The sequence below is a fragment of the Chrysemys picta genome, chromosome 7 (assembly GCF_011386835.1).
Source record: "Chrysemys picta bellii isolate R12L10 chromosome 7, ASM1138683v2, whole genome shotgun sequence".
Taxonomy (NCBI): Eukaryota; Metazoa; Chordata; order Testudines; family Emydidae; genus Chrysemys; species Chrysemys picta.
In genome coordinates this window covers 94042221-94062013 of record NC_088797.1, presented here as the reverse complement: position 1 = coordinate 94062013, position 19793 = coordinate 94042221, and the positions used below count along the sequence as shown (strand labels likewise).

Genomic DNA, 19793 nt, shown 5'->3' with positions numbered 1-19793 from the left:
GGAAATGTTATTTTGCTCATCTAACTTTTATTTAAAGTCTATAATTTGCAGATAATGTACAGTGTTTATTCTCAAAAACAAGTACATCTCTTCTACATTCTAAAGCAATTAGAATTAATATTTGGAACTGTGGAGGGCAGACAGCCAAAGATACACTCCCAATATTAATTTGGGTTGGACCACCAGGTTGGGGAAGATTTCCCACCCTTTTTGGCATTTTATGCGTAGAACCCATACTTAACAAGGTATGTAATTGGGGCTTAGGAAAAAACAGGCAGGCTGACTGGATTCACTGGAAGCCAGAAATCACTTGCGATAGGAATTTGGGAGTAAGGGTGAAGCACCAGCCAAGTCCTATGGAGCACAATGTAAAATGGGTCAGCCAGTAGCATCTGTATCTCTGCCACTGTAGGCTGATGCAATGGACTTGAAGAAAGTAATCTGATGAAATGTGTGAGCACCATATTGATAACTTAAGATGAAGGGGACTCAAAGGCACGGCATATGGAGTAATCATTTTAGTCATAATGAAGAGAAGGTGAGAAAACAATTTAGCACTAGGAAGTTGAAAGCAGACTATGGCACGTTGAACTCGCTGAACAAAGGAAAAAATACAGAAGAAAGACTATAATGAAAAGGATGGATTTAAAGAGATCACTTCTGTTTTATTGTGGCTGTACAGAAAACTGCTTCATAGCAAAAGATTTTCTGCTTTCCTTTTCATTATCTTCTGTTTTGGTTGTCCACATTCAAGCTGTCAAATACAGAGACATAGGATGGAGAATCCAGTTTCGGCTCTGTGACATCAAATCTGGAATGCCAGGCAGTGGGACTTACAGATCCAGTAACAAATCCTTGGCCTGATCACCAAAGTGCTTTTACCCAGTCTAGGGCTGCTTAACACAGTGTTCCTCTCCTGCCTACACTTACCAGTCTGGGTATGAAAGGGATTGGAAGAAATGCACAAGGAGATTTGAGACTGTTCACAAGATGGACTGTACGCCATGATTCCCCAACCTCCCCCGGAGGGGAAAAAAAATGGTATTGTTTCTTGTTCCAATGAGGGCACACGGATCTACCCAACAATTTCCTCCCCTCTGGAACAGAAATCCGAAGACGGTTTCCTTCGGGGATCACTTATGTTGAGCACTGCACTTTCAGTTCAAGACATTGACCTGGATGTCTCCCTTGCCTTATTGCTACAGACTCAGAGCTCAATCTATTTAGCTCAACAAAGAGAAGGTTAATGGGTGACTTGATTACAGTCTGTAAGTACCTACCTGGGGAACAAATATTTAATAATGGGCTCTTCAATCTAGAGAGAAACGTATAACAATCAAATTGTTGTACTAAGTTGGCTGTAAGTTGAAGCTAGACAAATTCAGACTGCAAATAAAAAGTGTAAATTTTTAATGGTAAATTTTTCCAGTGGTTCTCAAGGGTTGAGGTGGCGTCTCCATCACTGAATTTTTAAATCAAGATTGGATGTTTTTGTAAAATATATGCTCTAGAAATTATTTTGGGAAATTTCTATGGCCTGTGCTATACAGGAGGTCAGACTAGATCCGGGGTCGGCAACGTTCGGCACGCGGCTCACCAGGGTAAGCACCCTGGCGGGCCGAGCCAGTTTATTTACCTGCTGACGCGGCAGGTTCGGCCGATCGCGGCCCTCACTCGCCGCAGTTCGCCGTCCCGGGCCAATGGGGGCGGCGGGAAGCCGCGACCAGCACGTCCCTCGCCCATGCCGATTCTCGCCACCCCCATTGGCCCGGGATGGCAAACCGCAGCGAGTGGGGGTCGCGATCGGCCGAACCTGCCGCGTCAGCAGGTAAATAAACTGGCTCGGCCCGCCAGGGTGCTTACCCTGGTGAGCCGCGTGCCGAACGTTGCCGACCCCTGGACTAGATGATCATAATGCTCCCTTCTGACCTTAGAAGGTGTGACTCAAGAAGAGCTCAACCAACCATGAGAGATGACATACAAGATAGAGGGTAGTATTTGTGAGCATTTTGAGATAGGCATGCCTCACAAGTCAAGCAAATTGCTCTTTGCTCCTTCAAAGCAGTAAGGCTGGACTCTCCTCGAGTCCAGAGCACCTAAGTTAATATCTGGTCCAGGTGATCTCCCCATTGCCAAGTGGAAGCATCCATGAGTAGTACTGTAGGCAGCAATGTCTAGAATGGGACGCCTTTGCAGCTTTGGCAAAGTTTTGTCCATCAGCATAGTAAAGTGATGCCATTGTTACACAGATGATAGTTGATGTCATCCCAACAAGGTCAGTATACAGTCCTTAACCATCCTTAAGGAAGATGTAAGTGAACTTACATAGGCTCACAAGCCCATCTCATCTAACCACAGTTTAGCATTGGTTTTGCAGAAAATAAGCTTTCACTGATCTATATTGCAGGACTGCCCCATCAACTCTAGTGTCTCAGCCGGCAGCAAGATGGACATTTTTTTAGACTAATTCTTGGTCTGAAAGAGTAAAATAATCAGCAGACTGTCCTCAGGGTTCTCCACGCCCTGAAGTGACTTATCCCATATTAGCGAAGGTGAGTACAAGAGCCCAGTCTCAAAATATTTACCACCACTGCTAGACACTGAAGACTATGGGCAGCTGATACTGTTGATCAACTACAGTGAATTGAGAATACTTTCCATGAGCTTCCGGGATTACTAAATTTAAATGTGTCCTTCTGGTTGGGAGCCAGAAACCAATCCTGGAGATCAGTGGTTCTCAACCAGGAGAACACTGTACCCCTGAGGGTACGCCGAGGTCTTACGGGGGTACATTAACTCATCCAAATATTTGCCGAGTTCTACAACAGGATACATAAAAAAGCATTAGCGAAGTCAGTACAAACTAAAATTTCATACAACTTATTTATACTGCTCTATATACTATACACTGAAATGTACGTACAATATTTATATTCCAATCGATTTCTTTTATATGGTAAAAATGAGAAAGTACACAATTTTTCAGTAATAGTGTGTTGACACTTTTCTGTATTTTTATGTCTGATGTTGTAAGCAGTTTAAAGTGAGGTGTAGCTTGGGGTTACACAAGACAAAACAGACTCCTGAAAGGGGTACAGTAGTGTTGAAAGGTTGAAAAACACTGCTGTAGAAGGCACTGGATTATGAAGGGGTTGGTCACCAAGCAGAATTTCTGAGGCATGACAAATTTGTTGAGTCATCTGAAGTCCACAATGGGATGAAACCCCTACCCTGTCTTGGTAATAGGAAGTAATGACAATGAACTCCTCTTCCATTAACATATTAGGGACCATCTCTATTATGCCATCTAGAGGAAGGATGCAATTTATTTACTTAGCACTGTCTTGTGAGAGGGAAAAAAACGATAGGAATACAAGAGCAGAATTAGAGGGTGCATCCTTGATCCACTCTTTCCAGGACCAGTTTGGTCAAAGTAATTTCACTTCATACCACAAGGAAGGACAAAAGGTGGTTGCCAAAAGGGGTATAGATCCCCAAATAGTTGCTAGATCCGAAGTTACCAAACAGCATAATCAACCATGCTTCTAAGCACAACATGTGGCTGTGCTTCGACTCCTTCTGGGAGGGCTTCTATGCCAATGGTAAACTTTCTGAGTGGTTTGATACCTAGGAACAACCCAATACCAGGACATTTTGTTCTTTTTAAAGATGTTTTTTAATTGAGGAGAGATTTTATTTATTGGTATTTTGGTTCATTTACAACAAGACATTACAATGACACTGTCTTGACATGTATAGGTACATATCTTAATATAGAGTTAATATTAAGCAACATATTGTATATTTACCATAGGTTATATCATTAACATTTTCTTTTTAAAAAAGAACACACTGGGAGGGTGGTCAGTAATACATAAACCATTCATATCAAGTATCAGAGGGGTAGCCGTGTTAGTCTGGATCTGTAAAAAGCAACAGAGAGTCCTGTGGCACCTTTAAGACTAACAAATGTATTGGAGCATAAAGGTGCCACAGGACACTCTGTTGCTTCATTCATATTAACTTTGTTTTTCTTTTTTAGAAAACATTGTTTTCTGGAGTCGAGGGGAAAAAAGCCTTAGAAGAACAGAAAGAAAGGAAAGTTAAGGTGTGTGGGAGGAAGTAATTCAATTATCCTCTGAACAGTCTTCTTGCCTAAGTATAGAATTACTGTTTCTTACAAAGCATCTCAGTGATTTCAATATTTCTATTATGTTTTCCTGTGAAAGGTGTACTATTTCCTTGGCACTATACTCACGAAAAATAAATTTCAGTACAAGATAGTTTATTAATATTTTATTCCAGTTATCTACAGTAGGAATCCTGGGTCCACAAGTTTAAGATAGTTTTATTTTTTTTTATTTTTTTTTGCTTATAAAACATAACAGCAAGAATAGCTTCCTTATTCCTGGTTTGAATCTTTTTAACAGGCTAATTCCCAACACATCTTGTAAGTCCAATTCAAGTTCTATCACTGATTTTTTTTTTTTTTTTTAATTTCATGATGGTTTTCCAAAAGTGTTTTACCATCCAACAGTACCACATCATATATATGAAAGAGGGCTGTTTTACATTTCAGACAGACATCGGGGGCTATATAATAAAATAAATAATACTGAGATGGAGAAACCTACATTCTGTAAACCAGGGGTAGTCTATTTTTTGTCAAGGTCCAAATTTCTTTGTCAAGGTATAGTCAAGGTCCAGACTAGAGAAAAATAAAAATGATAGTAAGCAAATAAAAAGATTTTGAGGTCCATTCAAAAGCGTCTGGCAGTCTGGATTTGTCCTGTGGTCCGCCAAGTGACTATTCCTGCTATAAACTGAATAGTACTGAATTGGTACTATTTGGTTAGTCTTAGATCCAATATTTACCATTACATTATTTCATTCCATTCTTTTGGAGTTATTTCATATTTACAGTGTGAACTTCATAACTTAATAGCTTTGTATAATTTCTTCTTTAAAAACAGTCATGAGATTATACATTCTAGACACTCTTGAGTGCTGAAACTGAGACCTTATATAACATTTTCTAATACTAATTGCCTTGTTGGTTCCTTTCTTCTCTGAAAGTGATTTTTAATAAAGTAAACCATCTGTACAAACTTATATTAAAGAAAAGAATGCACAATTTATCATATATCTGTTTAAGGGTTGCCCATCCCTAAAGAAAGTCTTCCATTTGTTCGGGCAAATTTGGACCAACGTCTAAAAACTTACTTATTCAACCTGGGTTTGAACACACTAAACTTTTTAGTAGTAGGTGATGTTTCATGGATGCTAGAATTTTGGGATACAATCTGGTACCTAATTATACAATTATATTGAGTTTGGCAGTTTTTGTTCTATCCGTATGCATGAGAAAGTTGCTCTGTTAGAGATCCATTCCAATACTGGTCTAATTTTTGCTACCTACAGTATCTCTGAAGTTTGGTAGCACCTAACCTCCCATTTCAACTGGAGATTCCAGCCATTCCATTTTGATTCTTGTGTTCCCAACTGACCACAGGAATCTTAACATTAAATGCCTTGAAGAAATTTTCAGGGGGTGTAAAGAGAACCATAGAAAAAGACCCTGGGAAGACATTCATTTTAAATACATGAATTCTACTTATCAAAGTCAAACATAGGTATGTTAACCTTCCCACACCACTGTAAATAATTTTCATTAATGGCTCAATATTTAAATTAAACAGCTCCCCCACTTCAGGTGTTATATTAATGCCTAAATATCTAATTTTATCATCAACTACTTTCAGAGGGCGTTTATTAAGCATCTTTTGGAGCCGAGGCATAGTATCTTTAATTTAGACCAATTAAATCTATATTCCTGTACCATATGTTTCAATTATTTCCTGCAATACAGGCCAGCTTTATTGATATCTTTTATCAAAAGAATAAGATTAGTGTATAATGAAACTTTCTATTCCCAATATACTTAGTTCCCGGAATTCAGGATCTTAAGTTCTTTTGTGCTAAATGTTCAATGATCAAATCAAATAGGTGACACCAGTGTCTTGTTTCTTTGTCTGAAGGTATAGGCTCGGTCTTTATGACATTTCACCAAATACATGCCATAGGATTTCTGTAGATTTTAAATCCACTTTGAAAGCATTCCCCAAACCTATACATCTCCAACATTCTAAATAAAAAAGGGCATTCTACCAAGTCAAAAGCCTTTTCTGCATTCATCCTAAGAACGTAGGCCTCTATTAGCGCTTGAGGAATGCTGCAGCACACGTAGGAGATTTCTTATATTATTTCAGGGGCTTCTTCCTTTTATAAATCCAGTTGGGCTTTGTTCCATTAATTTAGGCATTGTCATCTCTAATCTGGATGACTATTTATTAATGAGCGGGGCCTCCGAAATGCTGGATTTGTTATGTTTTTATTTGGTTTAGGTATCAAAAATCTCTCTGCTTGATCAAAAGGTATTTGGTAAGCACTCAGTTGCCCAAAGGAAAAAAAAAAGAGGAGTACTTGTGGCACCTTAGAGACTAAAATTTATTTGGGCATAAGCTTTCGTGGGCTAAAACCCACTTCATCAGATGCATGTACTGGAAAATACAGTAGGAAGACACACACACACACACACACACACCATGAAAAAAATGGATGTTGCCATACCAACTCTAACAAGACTTATCAATTAAGGCGGGCTATTATCAGCAGGAGAAAAAAAAACTTTTGTAGTGATAATCAGGATGGCCCATTTCAAACAGTTGACAAGAAGGTGTGAGTAACAGTAGGGGAAAAATTAGCATGGGGAAACAGTTTTTACTTTGTGTAATGACCCATCCACTCCCAGTCTTTATTCAAGCCTAATTTAATGGTGTCCAGTTTGCAAATTAATTCCAGTCTGCAGTTTCTCGTTGGAGTCTGGTTTTTAAGTTTTTTTTTGTTGGAGAATTGCAACTTTTAGTTCTGTAACTGAGTGACCAGGGAGGCTGAAGTGTTCTTTGACTGATTTTTGAATGTTCTATTTCTTGATGTCTGATCTGTGTCCATTTATTCTTTTGCGTAGAGACTGTCCAGTTTGGCCAATGTACATGGTAGAGGGGTATTGCTGGCACATGATGGCATATATCACATTGGTAGATGTGCAGGTGAACGAGCTTCTGATGGTGTGGCTGTTGTGATTAGGTCCTATGATGGTGTCCCTTGAATAGATGTGGGCAGAGTTGGCAATGGAGATGGAGTTTTCACCATCCTGGCCACTATGGATGTAGAAGCCCTCTATTCCAACATTCCACACAAAGATGGACTACAAGCTGTTAGGAACACTATCCCTGATAATGTCACAGCTAACCTGGTGGCTAAACTTTGTGACTTTGTCCTCACCCACAACTATTTCACATTCGGGGATAATGTATACCTTCGAGTCAGCGGCACTGCTATGGGTACCCGCATGGCCCCACAGTATGCCAACATTTTTATGGCTGCCTTAGAACAATGCTTCCTCAGCTCTCGTCCCCTAACCCCCCTATTCTACTTGCACTACATTGATGACATCATCATCATCATCATCTGGACCCATGGAAAAGAAGCCCTTGAGGAATTCCACCATAATTTCAACAATTTCCATCCCACCATCAACCTCAGCCTGGACTAGTCCACACAAGAGATCCACTTCCTGGACACTACAGAGCTAATAAACCATTGTCACATAACCACCACCCTATACCGGAAATCTACTGACCGCTATACTTACCTACATGCCTCCAGACCACATCACCACAATCCATTATCTACCGCCAATTTCTAAGATACAACCGCATTTGCTCCAATCCCTCAGACTGAGACACACCTCCAAGAGCTCTATCAAGCATTCTTAAAACTACAATACCCACCTGCTGAAGTGAAGAAACAGATTGACAGAGCCAGAAGAATACCTAGAAGTCACTAAGGGCATGTCTACACTACAAAATTAGGTCGATTTTAGAGACATGGATTTTTAGAAATAGATTTTATACAGTCGATTGCGTATGTCCACACTAAGCACATTAACTCGGTGGAGTGTGTCCTCACTTACAGAGCTATCCCACAGTTCCTGCAGTCTCCACAGCGGGGAACTGTGCTTTTGTTGGCTTTCCTGCAGCTCCAACAGATGCTTCATCATGTCCGTTTGCTCCCACATTAGCCTCAGCATCGCATCCTGCCTCCGCTCTTCGCGCTCATTTAATTCTTTCCTGGCCTCTGCCACTGAAGGCCTCCATGCATTAAGCTGTGCCCTATCAGTGCGGGAAGACTGCATGAGCTGGAAAACATGTCATCACAGGTGCGTTTTTTTCACCTTCTAATATAACCTCAGGGACAGAGATGATTGGGGGAGTGTAGAAACATTCTACACTCTACAATTCTGGGGGGGAACTGCATGGTCACCTGTGTTGCTGAGTTCACCACGCTGACCAAACAGGAAATGAAATTCAAAAGTTCCCGGGGCTTTTCCTGTGTACTTGGCTAGTGCATCAGAATTCAAAGTGCTGTCCAGAGCGGTCACAATAGAGCACTCTGGAATAGCTCCCAGAGGCCAAAACCGTCGATTTGGGTCTGCACTAACCCTAATTCGACCCAGCAAAGTCGATTTTCGCGTCAATCACCTAATCGGGGAGGAGTACAGAAGTCCATTTTAAAAGCCTTTTAGGTCAACGGAACGGGGTTGGTTGTGTGGACGCAGTCATTTTTAAATTGACCTAACGCGGCTAAATTCGACCTAACCCCGTAGTGTAGATAAGGCCTTACTCCAGGACAGGCCCAACAAATAAAGTAACAGAACACCACTAGCCGTCACCTTCAGACCCCAACTAAAACCGCTCCAGCGCATCTACAACCTATCCTGAAGGACGATCACTCACTCTCACAGACCTTGGGAGACAGACCAGTCCTCACTTACAGACAGCCCCCCAACCTGAAGAAAATACTCACCAGCAACCACACAACAAAAACACTAACCCAGGAACCTATCCTTGCAACAAAGCCCACCTTAACTGATTAGTCTCCTTAGAGTTGGTAAGGCAACACCCTTTTTTCATGTTCTGTGTGTGTGTGTGTATATATATCTTCCTACTGTATTTTCCACTGCATGCATCCGATGAAGTGGGTTTTAGCCCATGAAAGCTTATGCCCAAATAAATTTGTCAGTCTCTTAAGGTGCCACAAGTACTCATTCTTTTTGCCGATACAGACTAACACAGCTACCACTCTCAATCTTCTTGGGCAATTGACAGGTTTCAAATACATTTGCTAACAAGGCATTACCTATTTTTTAAAAATTTTAAGAGACTTCAGAAGCATATCCATCTGGAACAGGACTTTCCCCCGATTTTAGTGATGACTACACCATTTCTATTTCTTCTTGTGTTACTGAGCTAATAAGTACTACTCTTTCATTGTATGTCAGTCTGGGCATGTTAAGATACTGCTATACATATTTGCTAGTATCTCTCAAATATTCCACTAGTAATTTGTAGATTCCCCCCCACCCTTTTTTTTTTTTTTGGTGTATTCCATTTTGTCCTTAAGGTACTGCATAGCTGTTCTGGGTCTTAGGCTGGAAATAAGTCTGATAGATTTGTACCCCCATTCATAAAGCCTTTGTCTAACAAATAAGAGAGCTGTTTGGTTTTTTTTTTTTCTCTATTATCAGTGCTTCTAATGCTCTCCGTGTTTTTAATCTCTTGGTTTTAACTTTGTATCATCAGTCAAATAAGAATGCTTCTGCAAACTGTAAATTTGTTCCTCTATGTCCACTTATTTTTGCTGGTCTTTTTCCCTACAACTACTTTCTGGGATAATTATAGCTTTAAAGGCCTCCCACCTAATTATATACAGGATATATCCACAAGAACTATCAATGCTTTTTCCATTTTATTCACAAAGTTTTTGTCTTTTAACAATATATTACTAAATTTCTTCTTTTCCCTATTCATGAATTAGACTATTTTTATGAAGACAGGTGCCTGGTCCAAGATATGTATTAATCAAACTCTAACATTAATAATTCAATGGAAAAGAAATTTTGGTATCAAAATCAGATATATCCTAGTATGCCCTTTGGCAGTTTTGGAGGAAAAAACCTCAAGTCCTTCCTATTATCAGATTCCCTGCATATACATTCAATATCATTACCAACTATAACAACCTTAAACCATGTATTTCAAAGAAACATTCTATTTTAATTTCCTCCTTATACTTGATATTTCCTAATATCCTTAATACTTACAAATTTTCCTAACTTTAATTTCTGTGCCATGATTTATTGAAAATTATTTAATATTCCTAATACACAATATAAAATCATTCTAAAGATTTCTGCCACGGAGGCAGTATTTTCCTGAACACGCATAACCATTTTGTTTTATTACATTCAAAAGTTGTCCAAATTCCACTTTCCTGATACTTATAGGGCCCTTGATTAAGTGCTATTTAACTTTAATCTAATTAGTTCCCAGTTCTTGATCTCCTGCATTTGGTTCCAGGACTGAGTTCAGGAACTTTTGCGCTTCTGGTATATAAAAAGAGTGTGAGACTGACCCACCCCATATATTTTCAGGCTTGCTTGGGTGGGTGGGTGGGGAGACAATGCAGATTGACGCTTTTTCCTATGGAGCTGTGTGCAGACTTGTGTAAACTCAACCCTTTTCCTCTGTGCACCGATAAAAGGGTCTTGATAGGAGTTGTCTCAGTCACCCTCCACTTTTATTTCTTTTAACTTCCCAGCTGTGTTGAGAACCAAAACCTGGTCTCTAAGTTGTGTAGCCGTACTATAACAGGATGTGGTCTAGTCAAATTTCTGTTGTGCAGTGATAGCACACGGGATTGAAGTCTTTCAATCTTAACTTTATCTGATCTGACCAACCGATTCAAGACTTTCAGACTCCAAGTTTCAAAGTATTTATATGTTATTTGCCTTTGGTGCCTTCCGGCAGCCCTAGAATCCTGGTATTTTTTCCTAGGTCCCCCATTTTCCACATATTCCACCTTTTCAGTCAATGTTTTGTTAGGAGACACTAGGGTCATACATCTCTCCTCTTGACCCTCCAGGTCATCCTCAATGCAGTAATTCTAGAGTCCATCTCTGTAATGGATACTACTAGTTCATCTGACTATTCACTGTCCAACTGTCATTTAATTTTTTCTTCAAGCTTGCTCAAGCGGGTTTCCAGCACCAGAGTTAAATTGGCAGTAATCTGTGGCACACTTGAGCCATCTGCAGAACTGCTAAGTCTTCTTCTCACTCCAGCTCTTTAACTTGTATATTTTCCTCTTTTGTTTTACCCTCTTCTGAACTTTTCAGACTTGCCAACTGTTGCCCAGATTTCTAGCTAGATATTAACTAAGTCCACCTACTTCACACTTTGTTTTCTGGCACCGCTGCTGTTCTTTGTGATTCTCCAAAGGGGATGGACCTGCCAGTCATGCCACTTCAACTTTCAGACTGGAAAACAGTATGCATCCTGCTGCTGCAGTACCAATGAGTTCAAAAGATCGTCCCCAGACTGCAATTCTGCTGCTCCTTACAGACCTCCTAGAAAGTAGGGTGGACCTATTCCTAGAACCTTACAGACCTCCTAGAAAGTAGGCCAACCCATTCACTTCTCTTTTCAGCTTCCCAGAAAATAAAGACAGACTGTCTCCTGCTACCAGAAAGGCTACGGGTGTGGTAAAGCCTTTCACTGTGTATATCTCAGCAAGTAGGCAAATGGGCCTCTCGCTCACCTCCAGCAATGCTGACAGTGTAGCTCCAGTGGTGGTGGGGAACAAAGGCCTTCAGCCTGCTCGGATCTTTTCTGCTCCTATTCCTACCAATCTATTCTTACCTGTCTCTACTCTCAACTCCCTCAGTGGTATAGAGCCACTGTAAGTGGAGGGCTCTGCTGTAAATTCTGCTGTAAATTAGAGAAAGGGTGAGTGGGAGCTAACCAGGGCTACTTTCTTGCTCCACCAGAAGTCACATGACCCTTTTAAAACTTCTTGGTAATGGTCAAAGATCTCAAGCTGCTTGAGGCCTTTAGGGCATGGAAAGAGAAAGTCATCCATGTTGGAGCTCAATTCCGGTCCCTCAAAAGAAAGAGCCTCAATTGTTGTACTCACCTGAGGAGTCCTGAAGTCTGTAGTCAAGATACCCCTAAGGGAGCCCAGGAAACGGAAGGCAACAAGAAAGCTGCTGAGACAGGATAAATATGGGAATCCTGGAACCAATGGAGCCCAGTATGAACCTCTAACTTTTACTCCTAGTAGCAGTATGACATTCCCTAGAACCAAATAACTGCTGTACACAGTTGAGGAAAGAGGGAATGAGGGAAGAAAGACTTTCTCTGCTCAGCAACAGTGAAAAGCACTCCATCTTAGAGGAAGCCATCTCCCTGCTGACTATGCTTCCTGGTGAAGAACAGTACTAATGCTATTGCAGATGGTACTACTCCAAGCTGCCAAGAATTTTGACCGATCAGACCCATGATCTCAGCACAGACTTGTTGGAACTTTTAACTCCCCAGATTCAGATTAAGGCTAGATAGGACTATTCGATCATCTAGTCTGTCCTCCTGTATAGCCATCCAGAATGCCATCCAGTTATCTCTGCACTGAGCCCAATTACTTGTGTTTAACTAAAGCATGTCTCCCAGAAAAACATCTAGTCTTGCTTTGAAGACTTAAATGGAGACTCCATTATCTCTCTTGTTGGTTTGAAGTTCTCAAGGTAGTTATTACTCTATACCAAGGAAAGTCACTTGTCACCAGAGGTCTCTGGGTGACCTACCTTGAAGACTGAATACCACAGCTGTGGTGGTACTGAAGAAGCAAGCCAACTCCTTACCAATGGCAGTTCCAGATTTCAGTGGGGACTGGTTTCAAAGAGCATCTTCTGGAATCTGTGCCATGAAACAGGAATGTGGACTGGAGTCCCTGATCATCAGAGGATTTGAGACAGAGCCTAAAAAGTCCTTCCAGTAACAGATTCAAGCAAATCAGACCAGAATCTTGGGACAAGTTTTGGTAGCTTGGTCTTTAAGAGGGATGCCTCTCATGGCTAACTGTAATAGGAGTAGAACCCAACTATCCAGACTCAATGCTCAATCAGAACAGGAAGTATTTGCAATGTTAAATCAAAAAACAGAATATTTCTTAATAAGAGAAAATGTTTAGCAGTTCAGAAATAAAACGGTTATTAAAAAGGAGTTCTAAAATAGGTGGGTACAAGTGCCGCTTCCAGGGATCTGCACGAAACCAGGGAGGAAGCCTGCCAGCCCCCGCCAACCATCCTCACCCCAGCCCCAGTGGGGATCCCGAGCTACTCCCCCAGGCTACCCCCCATGACAACCCCAGGATCGCCGTGCCCCCTCCCCCCCAGATTTAGTAAGGGGTATACAGTACAAGTCATGGACGGGTCACAGGTTGTGAATTTTTTTTTTTTTATTGCCCGTGACCTGTCCATGACTTTTACTAAAAATATCTGACATTAAAAAATAGCCTTAATTATGGATTGATCATCTGAGTTACTGGGATCCCTGAGAATTCTGAATAAAATCTCTCCTGAGGAGCAGAGTGACTATACTTCGTTAAAAATTGTAAATAAAAGTTGTTTTGTAAAGAAAAAATTAGGACAAAGACCAGTCAAGCACCACCTTGGGAGTTCCCAGATCTACCTACTGAGACTGTCAATAAACAAGGCACAAAATGGGTGGCGGGGGGGAAAGGGGAATTGACAGGACTGATTTGGGAAGACCAGGACTCACATCTGTAGTTTCCCCCATCCAGGCTGGAATCACACAGCTATGCAATTAACTGATCAATAAGCGCTGTTACTTGTAAATAAATAAATACTGTACCTCTCTCACTTCTCCCTTACTATGAGTTGTGAAAGGCCTCTCAATCATAATTTACACACACCCCACTAGACAGTCCTTCACACACCCTTTACCAAGCCCCTTGGGAGGCTGTGGCCCTAGACTTTGAGAAATGTTGCTCTAAGAAGTGCATTAAGATGTGTTAGCATTGCTCCTGTAATATTAGGAGCACTAGGACACAAAGGCTTACTTGGAATACAAAATTAAGCCATTATGCACAGAGTTGTAATAATTTGGTTTCGCTAACCTGGTACTGAGCATGGTCAAGCTTCAAGTGTAGACAGAGGCAGTTAGTTGTGCAGGGTTTAACCATGATTGTTTCCATTTACTCTATGTAGTGTTCTCTAAATGTTGTTGAACATGGTTTGTCCCCATTTACACTTGAAGCTCAAGCACACTCAGTATGAGCTCAGTCAACCCAATTGCTGACAACTGTGTGCATAATGGTTTCATGTTACAGTGGAGACAAGGCCAAAGCGCTATGCAAGTACGGAATACAATGCCTTTTATCTAACAGAGAAGTGCCTTAATATTCTGAACCAATATTGCAAGATCCCGTTTAATTTAAATATGAATGAGGATGTGTTTTAAATTAGGTTTGTAACTTTTGGCATATGCACGATGGACAAAGGAAGCCTGAAAGTTCCCCCTCCAAGGCACTGGGGTTTAAGGTTGTTTTCTTTAATGCCATTTACACCTTGGAAATACCAGGTATATCAAACCAGGTCTTCCCTGGTTTTGCCTAAGTATTCCCCCCTCAGACAGAGGAAACAATGCTGAAACTTATGAACATTTTTCTACAAAGTGTTTTTTAGACACTGGAGTTAAATGGACAAAAAAAAAATACTTTAAGTAACTAATTGTGCTTCCCTCTCAATTCCTTAGTTTTAACTCTTGTGAGATCATAATTTCACTTATTCTCCAGTTGCCACAGAGAGGGTGGAATTTTCAAAAGCACCTGAAGTGACTTATGAACATGAGTTCCATCAACTTTTAAATGGGACTTGTGCTCTTAACTCACTTATGTTTCTGGCAAGTATTTCTGCTTGGTATTTTACATTAGAAATTTAAGGTTAGCTGCTCTGGAAAACTCAGATTTTCAAAAAGATCTATAGGAGTTAGGGGTCATGCTCTTAAGTCATTTAAGCACTTTTCCAACACAATTAGCCCAGATCAATGTTACACCTTAAAAGCTGATTGTATGAATTTGATGTGTACATAGAACAATGGCCTAGAATACAATCCCTAGAAATGCACTTCATTTTACAGAAATACAACCAAAGACCACTTTTACACCAAACTTTGCCCTCCCCTAAGTACCTCTAAGCAGAAGATCATGTGTACTCTATCCAACCTACTTATTACAGGCATTAAAGGTTAAACTACAACATGAATTATGAGTATTTAAAAAAAAATAGATATGCAAATAATTCACAGAGTATCAGCATAAATATAAATCTTACCTTACTACATCATCAATGTTGTTTCGGTATACTCCTTCAAGTCTGTCCGCAGGAAAACCCATAGCAATTATGTTTGGATAAATATCTGAATATTCAAGTTAAGGAAACATTTGGAAAATAAATTTGTAAACTATGAATTAAGTTCAACAGTTCAAAATTACTTTAATAAGGAAACATGGCTGTTAATTAAGGAACAAAAATAAATTAAGCAATAAATGCACGAAAGCAATGATTCTTTCCAGAATGTGTGTGGTTGGGGGGGGGTAGGGGAGGGCGCGTCTTGCATAACAGACTAATCCCTACTCCTGAAGGCATTCTGCGCCAAAACATTAAAAATTCTGTGCCAAATAAAAATTCTGCACACAATATTTTAAATTTCAGCAAATTTTGTCAAATAAATGTGGAGGCTCCAGCATGGCAATGGGGAGCACAGGCCACTGGCTGCACAGAGTAGGAGATCACTGGGCAGCTCCCCCCGGGATACAGACTCAGTGGTGAGGCTGCATCCAACCCTGACACAGCGCAAGGACCGGGCCCCTTTCTGCCAGGTGTACCAGGAGTGGACAGGCAGGCTCAGCAAGAGGTTCTGAGTGCAACGGTAATGCGACTCTGTAGGGAGGGTCCAGGTGAAGTGGTTGGTGATCAGCAGGGGGGGTCTGGGTGTGGCGGGAACAGAGCTCAGCAGGGGGTATGGGTGCCAGGGGCACAGTGGGTCCAGATGCAGCTGATTGAGGCTCAGTGGGGTTTGGATGCGGGTGGCTCATCGGGGTGGTGCAGGGGAAATGGGGCTCGTTGGGTGTGTGGGGGGGGTGTTGAGTGCAGGGGGATGAGGCTCGGCAGGAGGACCTGGATGCACAGGGGTTGGGTGGATGGGGGAGCAGCTCCCTGTACAGGGATCCCTCCTCCTGCAGTTGAGGAGCAATGGGTGCAGTAAGCGGGAGGGAGAGTTTGCAGAGCTTCCGTCAGCTGGGGGAGAAATCTGGGGGTGGGTCTGACCTGGCCGCAGATGCCATGCAAGGGAAGAGGAAGTCCCGTCCTCCCCAGCCCAGTTGGGACTAGCAGCTAAACCCAGCGCAGGGTAGGAGCCACCTCCAACTGGATCTCCTCTAGTCCCGCCTCCTGCCCCACAGTCATTTACCTCTCTGACAGCTGTCCTGGGTCCCCGAAATATACTACTGGGTAGAGTCGCATGACCGCTCTTGTGGCTTTCCTTTGCTTCCCCCTCAGAAAGTCATTTTTCTATGGGGAAGCAAAGAAATCTGTGGGGGACAAATTCTGTGCAGTGGCACAGAATTTCCCCAGGAGTGTAATCCCAGAGCACACTGAATGTCTGCCACAAAAAAAAAAAAAAAAAAAAAAAAAAAAAAAAAACACCACACACCCCACTTGTTACAAACTCAGACAAAATTAATCCATCAGAAACATTTACAGTTGGACAAAACACTAACATTCACTGGAAAAACAATCCATTACAGAACCAAGACAACAAGAACTTTGAGGAAAGAGTGCTATACTTCTTCACACCTATAGCATCCACACCTATAAAAGTCTATTTTAAAAATAAAAATGTTATGCAGTTTTAAATTACAAAAACATTCCAAACTAAAAGCTACCTTAAGACATCAGCAAGATCCTAAAGTAGAAGCTCAGTACTAGAGTACACTTAAAGATACTGAAATTCATGCCTCGGGTAAGGAGGGACTGGCAACCCTACACAAATAATGCAGAGCTAATGGTTGAGGTGGCATTCTATCTTCAGTATGTCTGAAGTCCTAAATATGCAACATTCAGCGGAGGAGCATTTACAGTATCTTGGAAGTATTATGAAGGTATTTCTTTATGGTATAGATAGGGAAAGCCCAATTTCCCCATTTTTGGCCCCAGCATTAGACTATTCTGTCTGAATTGCTCCTGATTCACACATTTATCTCAATGCCATACATATAATCTGAGGAAAGAACATAAGCATCCTGTTTCAAAAAAGAGGACTGCTTCTTGGAGCAGCTACTCCTGGAGCCCACAAGAGGAGAGGCAATTCTTGATTTATTCCTAAATGGAGCACAGGGATCTGGTCCAAGAATATAGCTGAACTACTTGATAATAACGACTATAATTTAACTAAATTTAACATTCTTATGGGGGAGTGGGGGAAGACACATGAAAAGCCCACCACAGTAGCTTTTAATTTCAAAAAGGAGATTACACAAAAATGAGGAAGCTAGTTAAACAGAAATTAAAAGATACGATCACAAAAGTAAAATACCTGAAAGCTGCATACCATAAGAGAGGTTCAAATTAAATGTATACCACAAATTAAAAAACAAGGTCAGAGGACCAAAAAGGTGCAAGCATAGATAAACAAAGTGAAAGAAATGCTTAGAGGCAAAAAGGCATCCTTTAAAAACTCTAAGTTAAATCCTACTGAGGAAAATAGAAAAGAGCATAAATGTTGGCAAGTCAACTGTAAAAGTATAATAAAGCAGGCCAAAAAAGACTGAGGAGAAACTAGCCAAGAGACTCAAAAGCTAACAGCAAACCATTTTTTACGTACATCGAAAGGAGGAAGCCTGCCAACACTGTGGAGTCACCACTGGATGACTGAGGCGCTAAAGGGACACTCAAGGAAGATAAGGCTATTGTAGAAAAATTATATCAATTTTCTGCAGCCAGATTCACTGCAGAGGGTATGAGGGAGATTCCCATACCTGAGCCATTCTTTCTAGGTGAAAACTCTGAGTAACTGTCCCAGGTTGAGGTGTCAGAGGTGGTTTTGGAACAAACTAAACAGTAATAAGTCACCAGGACCACATGCTATTCACCCAAAGGGTCTGATGGAACTCAAATATGAAATTGCGCTATGTAACCTTTAAATCATTTAAATCAGCTTCTGTACTAGATGACTGGAAAATAGCTAATGTGATAATTTTCAAACAAAGGCTCCAGAGGTGATCCTGACAATTCTAGGTCAGTAAGCCTAACTTCAGTAATAGGCAAACTGGTTGAAGCGATCACAAAAATCAGAATTATTAGACACATAGATGAACACAATTTGTTAGGGGAAGAGAACATGGTTTTTGTAATGGGAAAACATGTCTCACCAATCTATTAGAATTCTTTGAGGTGAGGCAAGCAAACATGCGGACAAGGGGGATCCAGTGGATATAGTGTGCTTAGATTTTCAGAAAGCCTTTGACAAAGTCCCACACTAAAGGCTCTTAAGCAAAGTAATCTTATCATGGGATAAAAAGGGAAAGTCCTCTCATGGATCAGTAACTGGTTAAAAGACAGGCAACAAAGAATAAGAATAAATTATCAGTTTTCAGAAGGGAAAGAAGTAAACAGTGGTGTCCCTCACAGGGATCTGTACCGGGACCAGTGGTAAATGATCAGGAAAAAAGGCTTATCAGTGAAGTGGCAAAATTTGGAGATGATACAAAATTACTCAAAATAGTTCAGTCCAAAGCTGACTGAAGAGTTACCAAGGGATCTTACAAAACTGGGTGACTAGGTAACAAAATGGCAGATGAAATTCAGGGTTGATAAATGCAAAGTAATGCATATTGGAAAACGATTCGAACTATACATACAGAATGATGGGAACTAAATTGGCCATTACCATTCAAGAAAGATCTTGGAGTCATTGTGGATAGTCCTCTGAAAACATCCGCTCAATGTGCAGTGGCAGTCAAAAAAGCTAAAAAATGTTAGGAACCATTAGGAATAGATAAGACAAAAGATCATATAGCACTATATAAATCCAAGGTATGCCCACACCTTGAATATTGTGAGCAGGTCTGGTCACCCCATCTCAAAAAAAGATATTCAAATTGAAAAAGGTACAGAGAAGAGTAAAAAAATCATTTGGGATATGGAACAGCTTTCACATGAGAGATTAAAAAGACTGGGACTGTTCAGCCAGAAAAGAGAGGGCTAATGGGGGGGATATGAGAGGTCTGTAAAATCATGAATAGTGTGGAGAAAGTGAATAAGTATGTGTTATTTACTCCTTCGGGTAACAAGAACAATGAAGGGGTCATCTAATGAAGTTAGTAGGCAGCAGGTTTAAAACAAACGTAAGGAGGTACTTCTTCACACAATGCAAAGTGAACCTGTGGAACTCATTGCCAGGGGATGTTGTGAAGGCCAAAATTATAATGGGGTTCAAAAAAGAATTAGAGAAGTTCATGCAGGATAGGTACATCAAGGATTATTAGCCAAGATTGTCAGGGATGCAACCCCATGCTCTAGGTGTCCCCAGCTTCTGATGCTAGAAGCTGGGAGTAGATGACAGGGGACGGATCACTCGATTACTGCCCATTCTGTTCATTCCCTCTGACACACCTGGCATTGGCCACTGTCAGAAAACAGGACATTGGGCTAGACAGATCACTGGTATGACCCAGTATGTCCGTTCTTATGTGTAAATAAAATGTTTGTAAGAAAAATTAAATGTTTAAGTATGAACAGCTACATACCATAA

At 40.9% G+C, this 19793-nt stretch overlaps 1 protein-coding gene across 1 annotated transcript in view; it reads right to left on the bottom strand.

The window, feature by feature from the left end:
- PTEN (phosphatase and tensin homolog) overlaps positions 1 to 19793 on the bottom strand; it is a 96469-nt gene that overhangs the window by 53276 nt on the left and 23400 nt on the right. The window contains exon 3 of the mRNA XM_065553502.1: positions 15314 to 15398. Within this exon, the coding sequence (XP_065409574.1) occupies positions 15314 to 15398 (85 nt within the window). The remainder of the gene's footprint in view (positions 1 to 15313; positions 15399 to 19793) is intronic.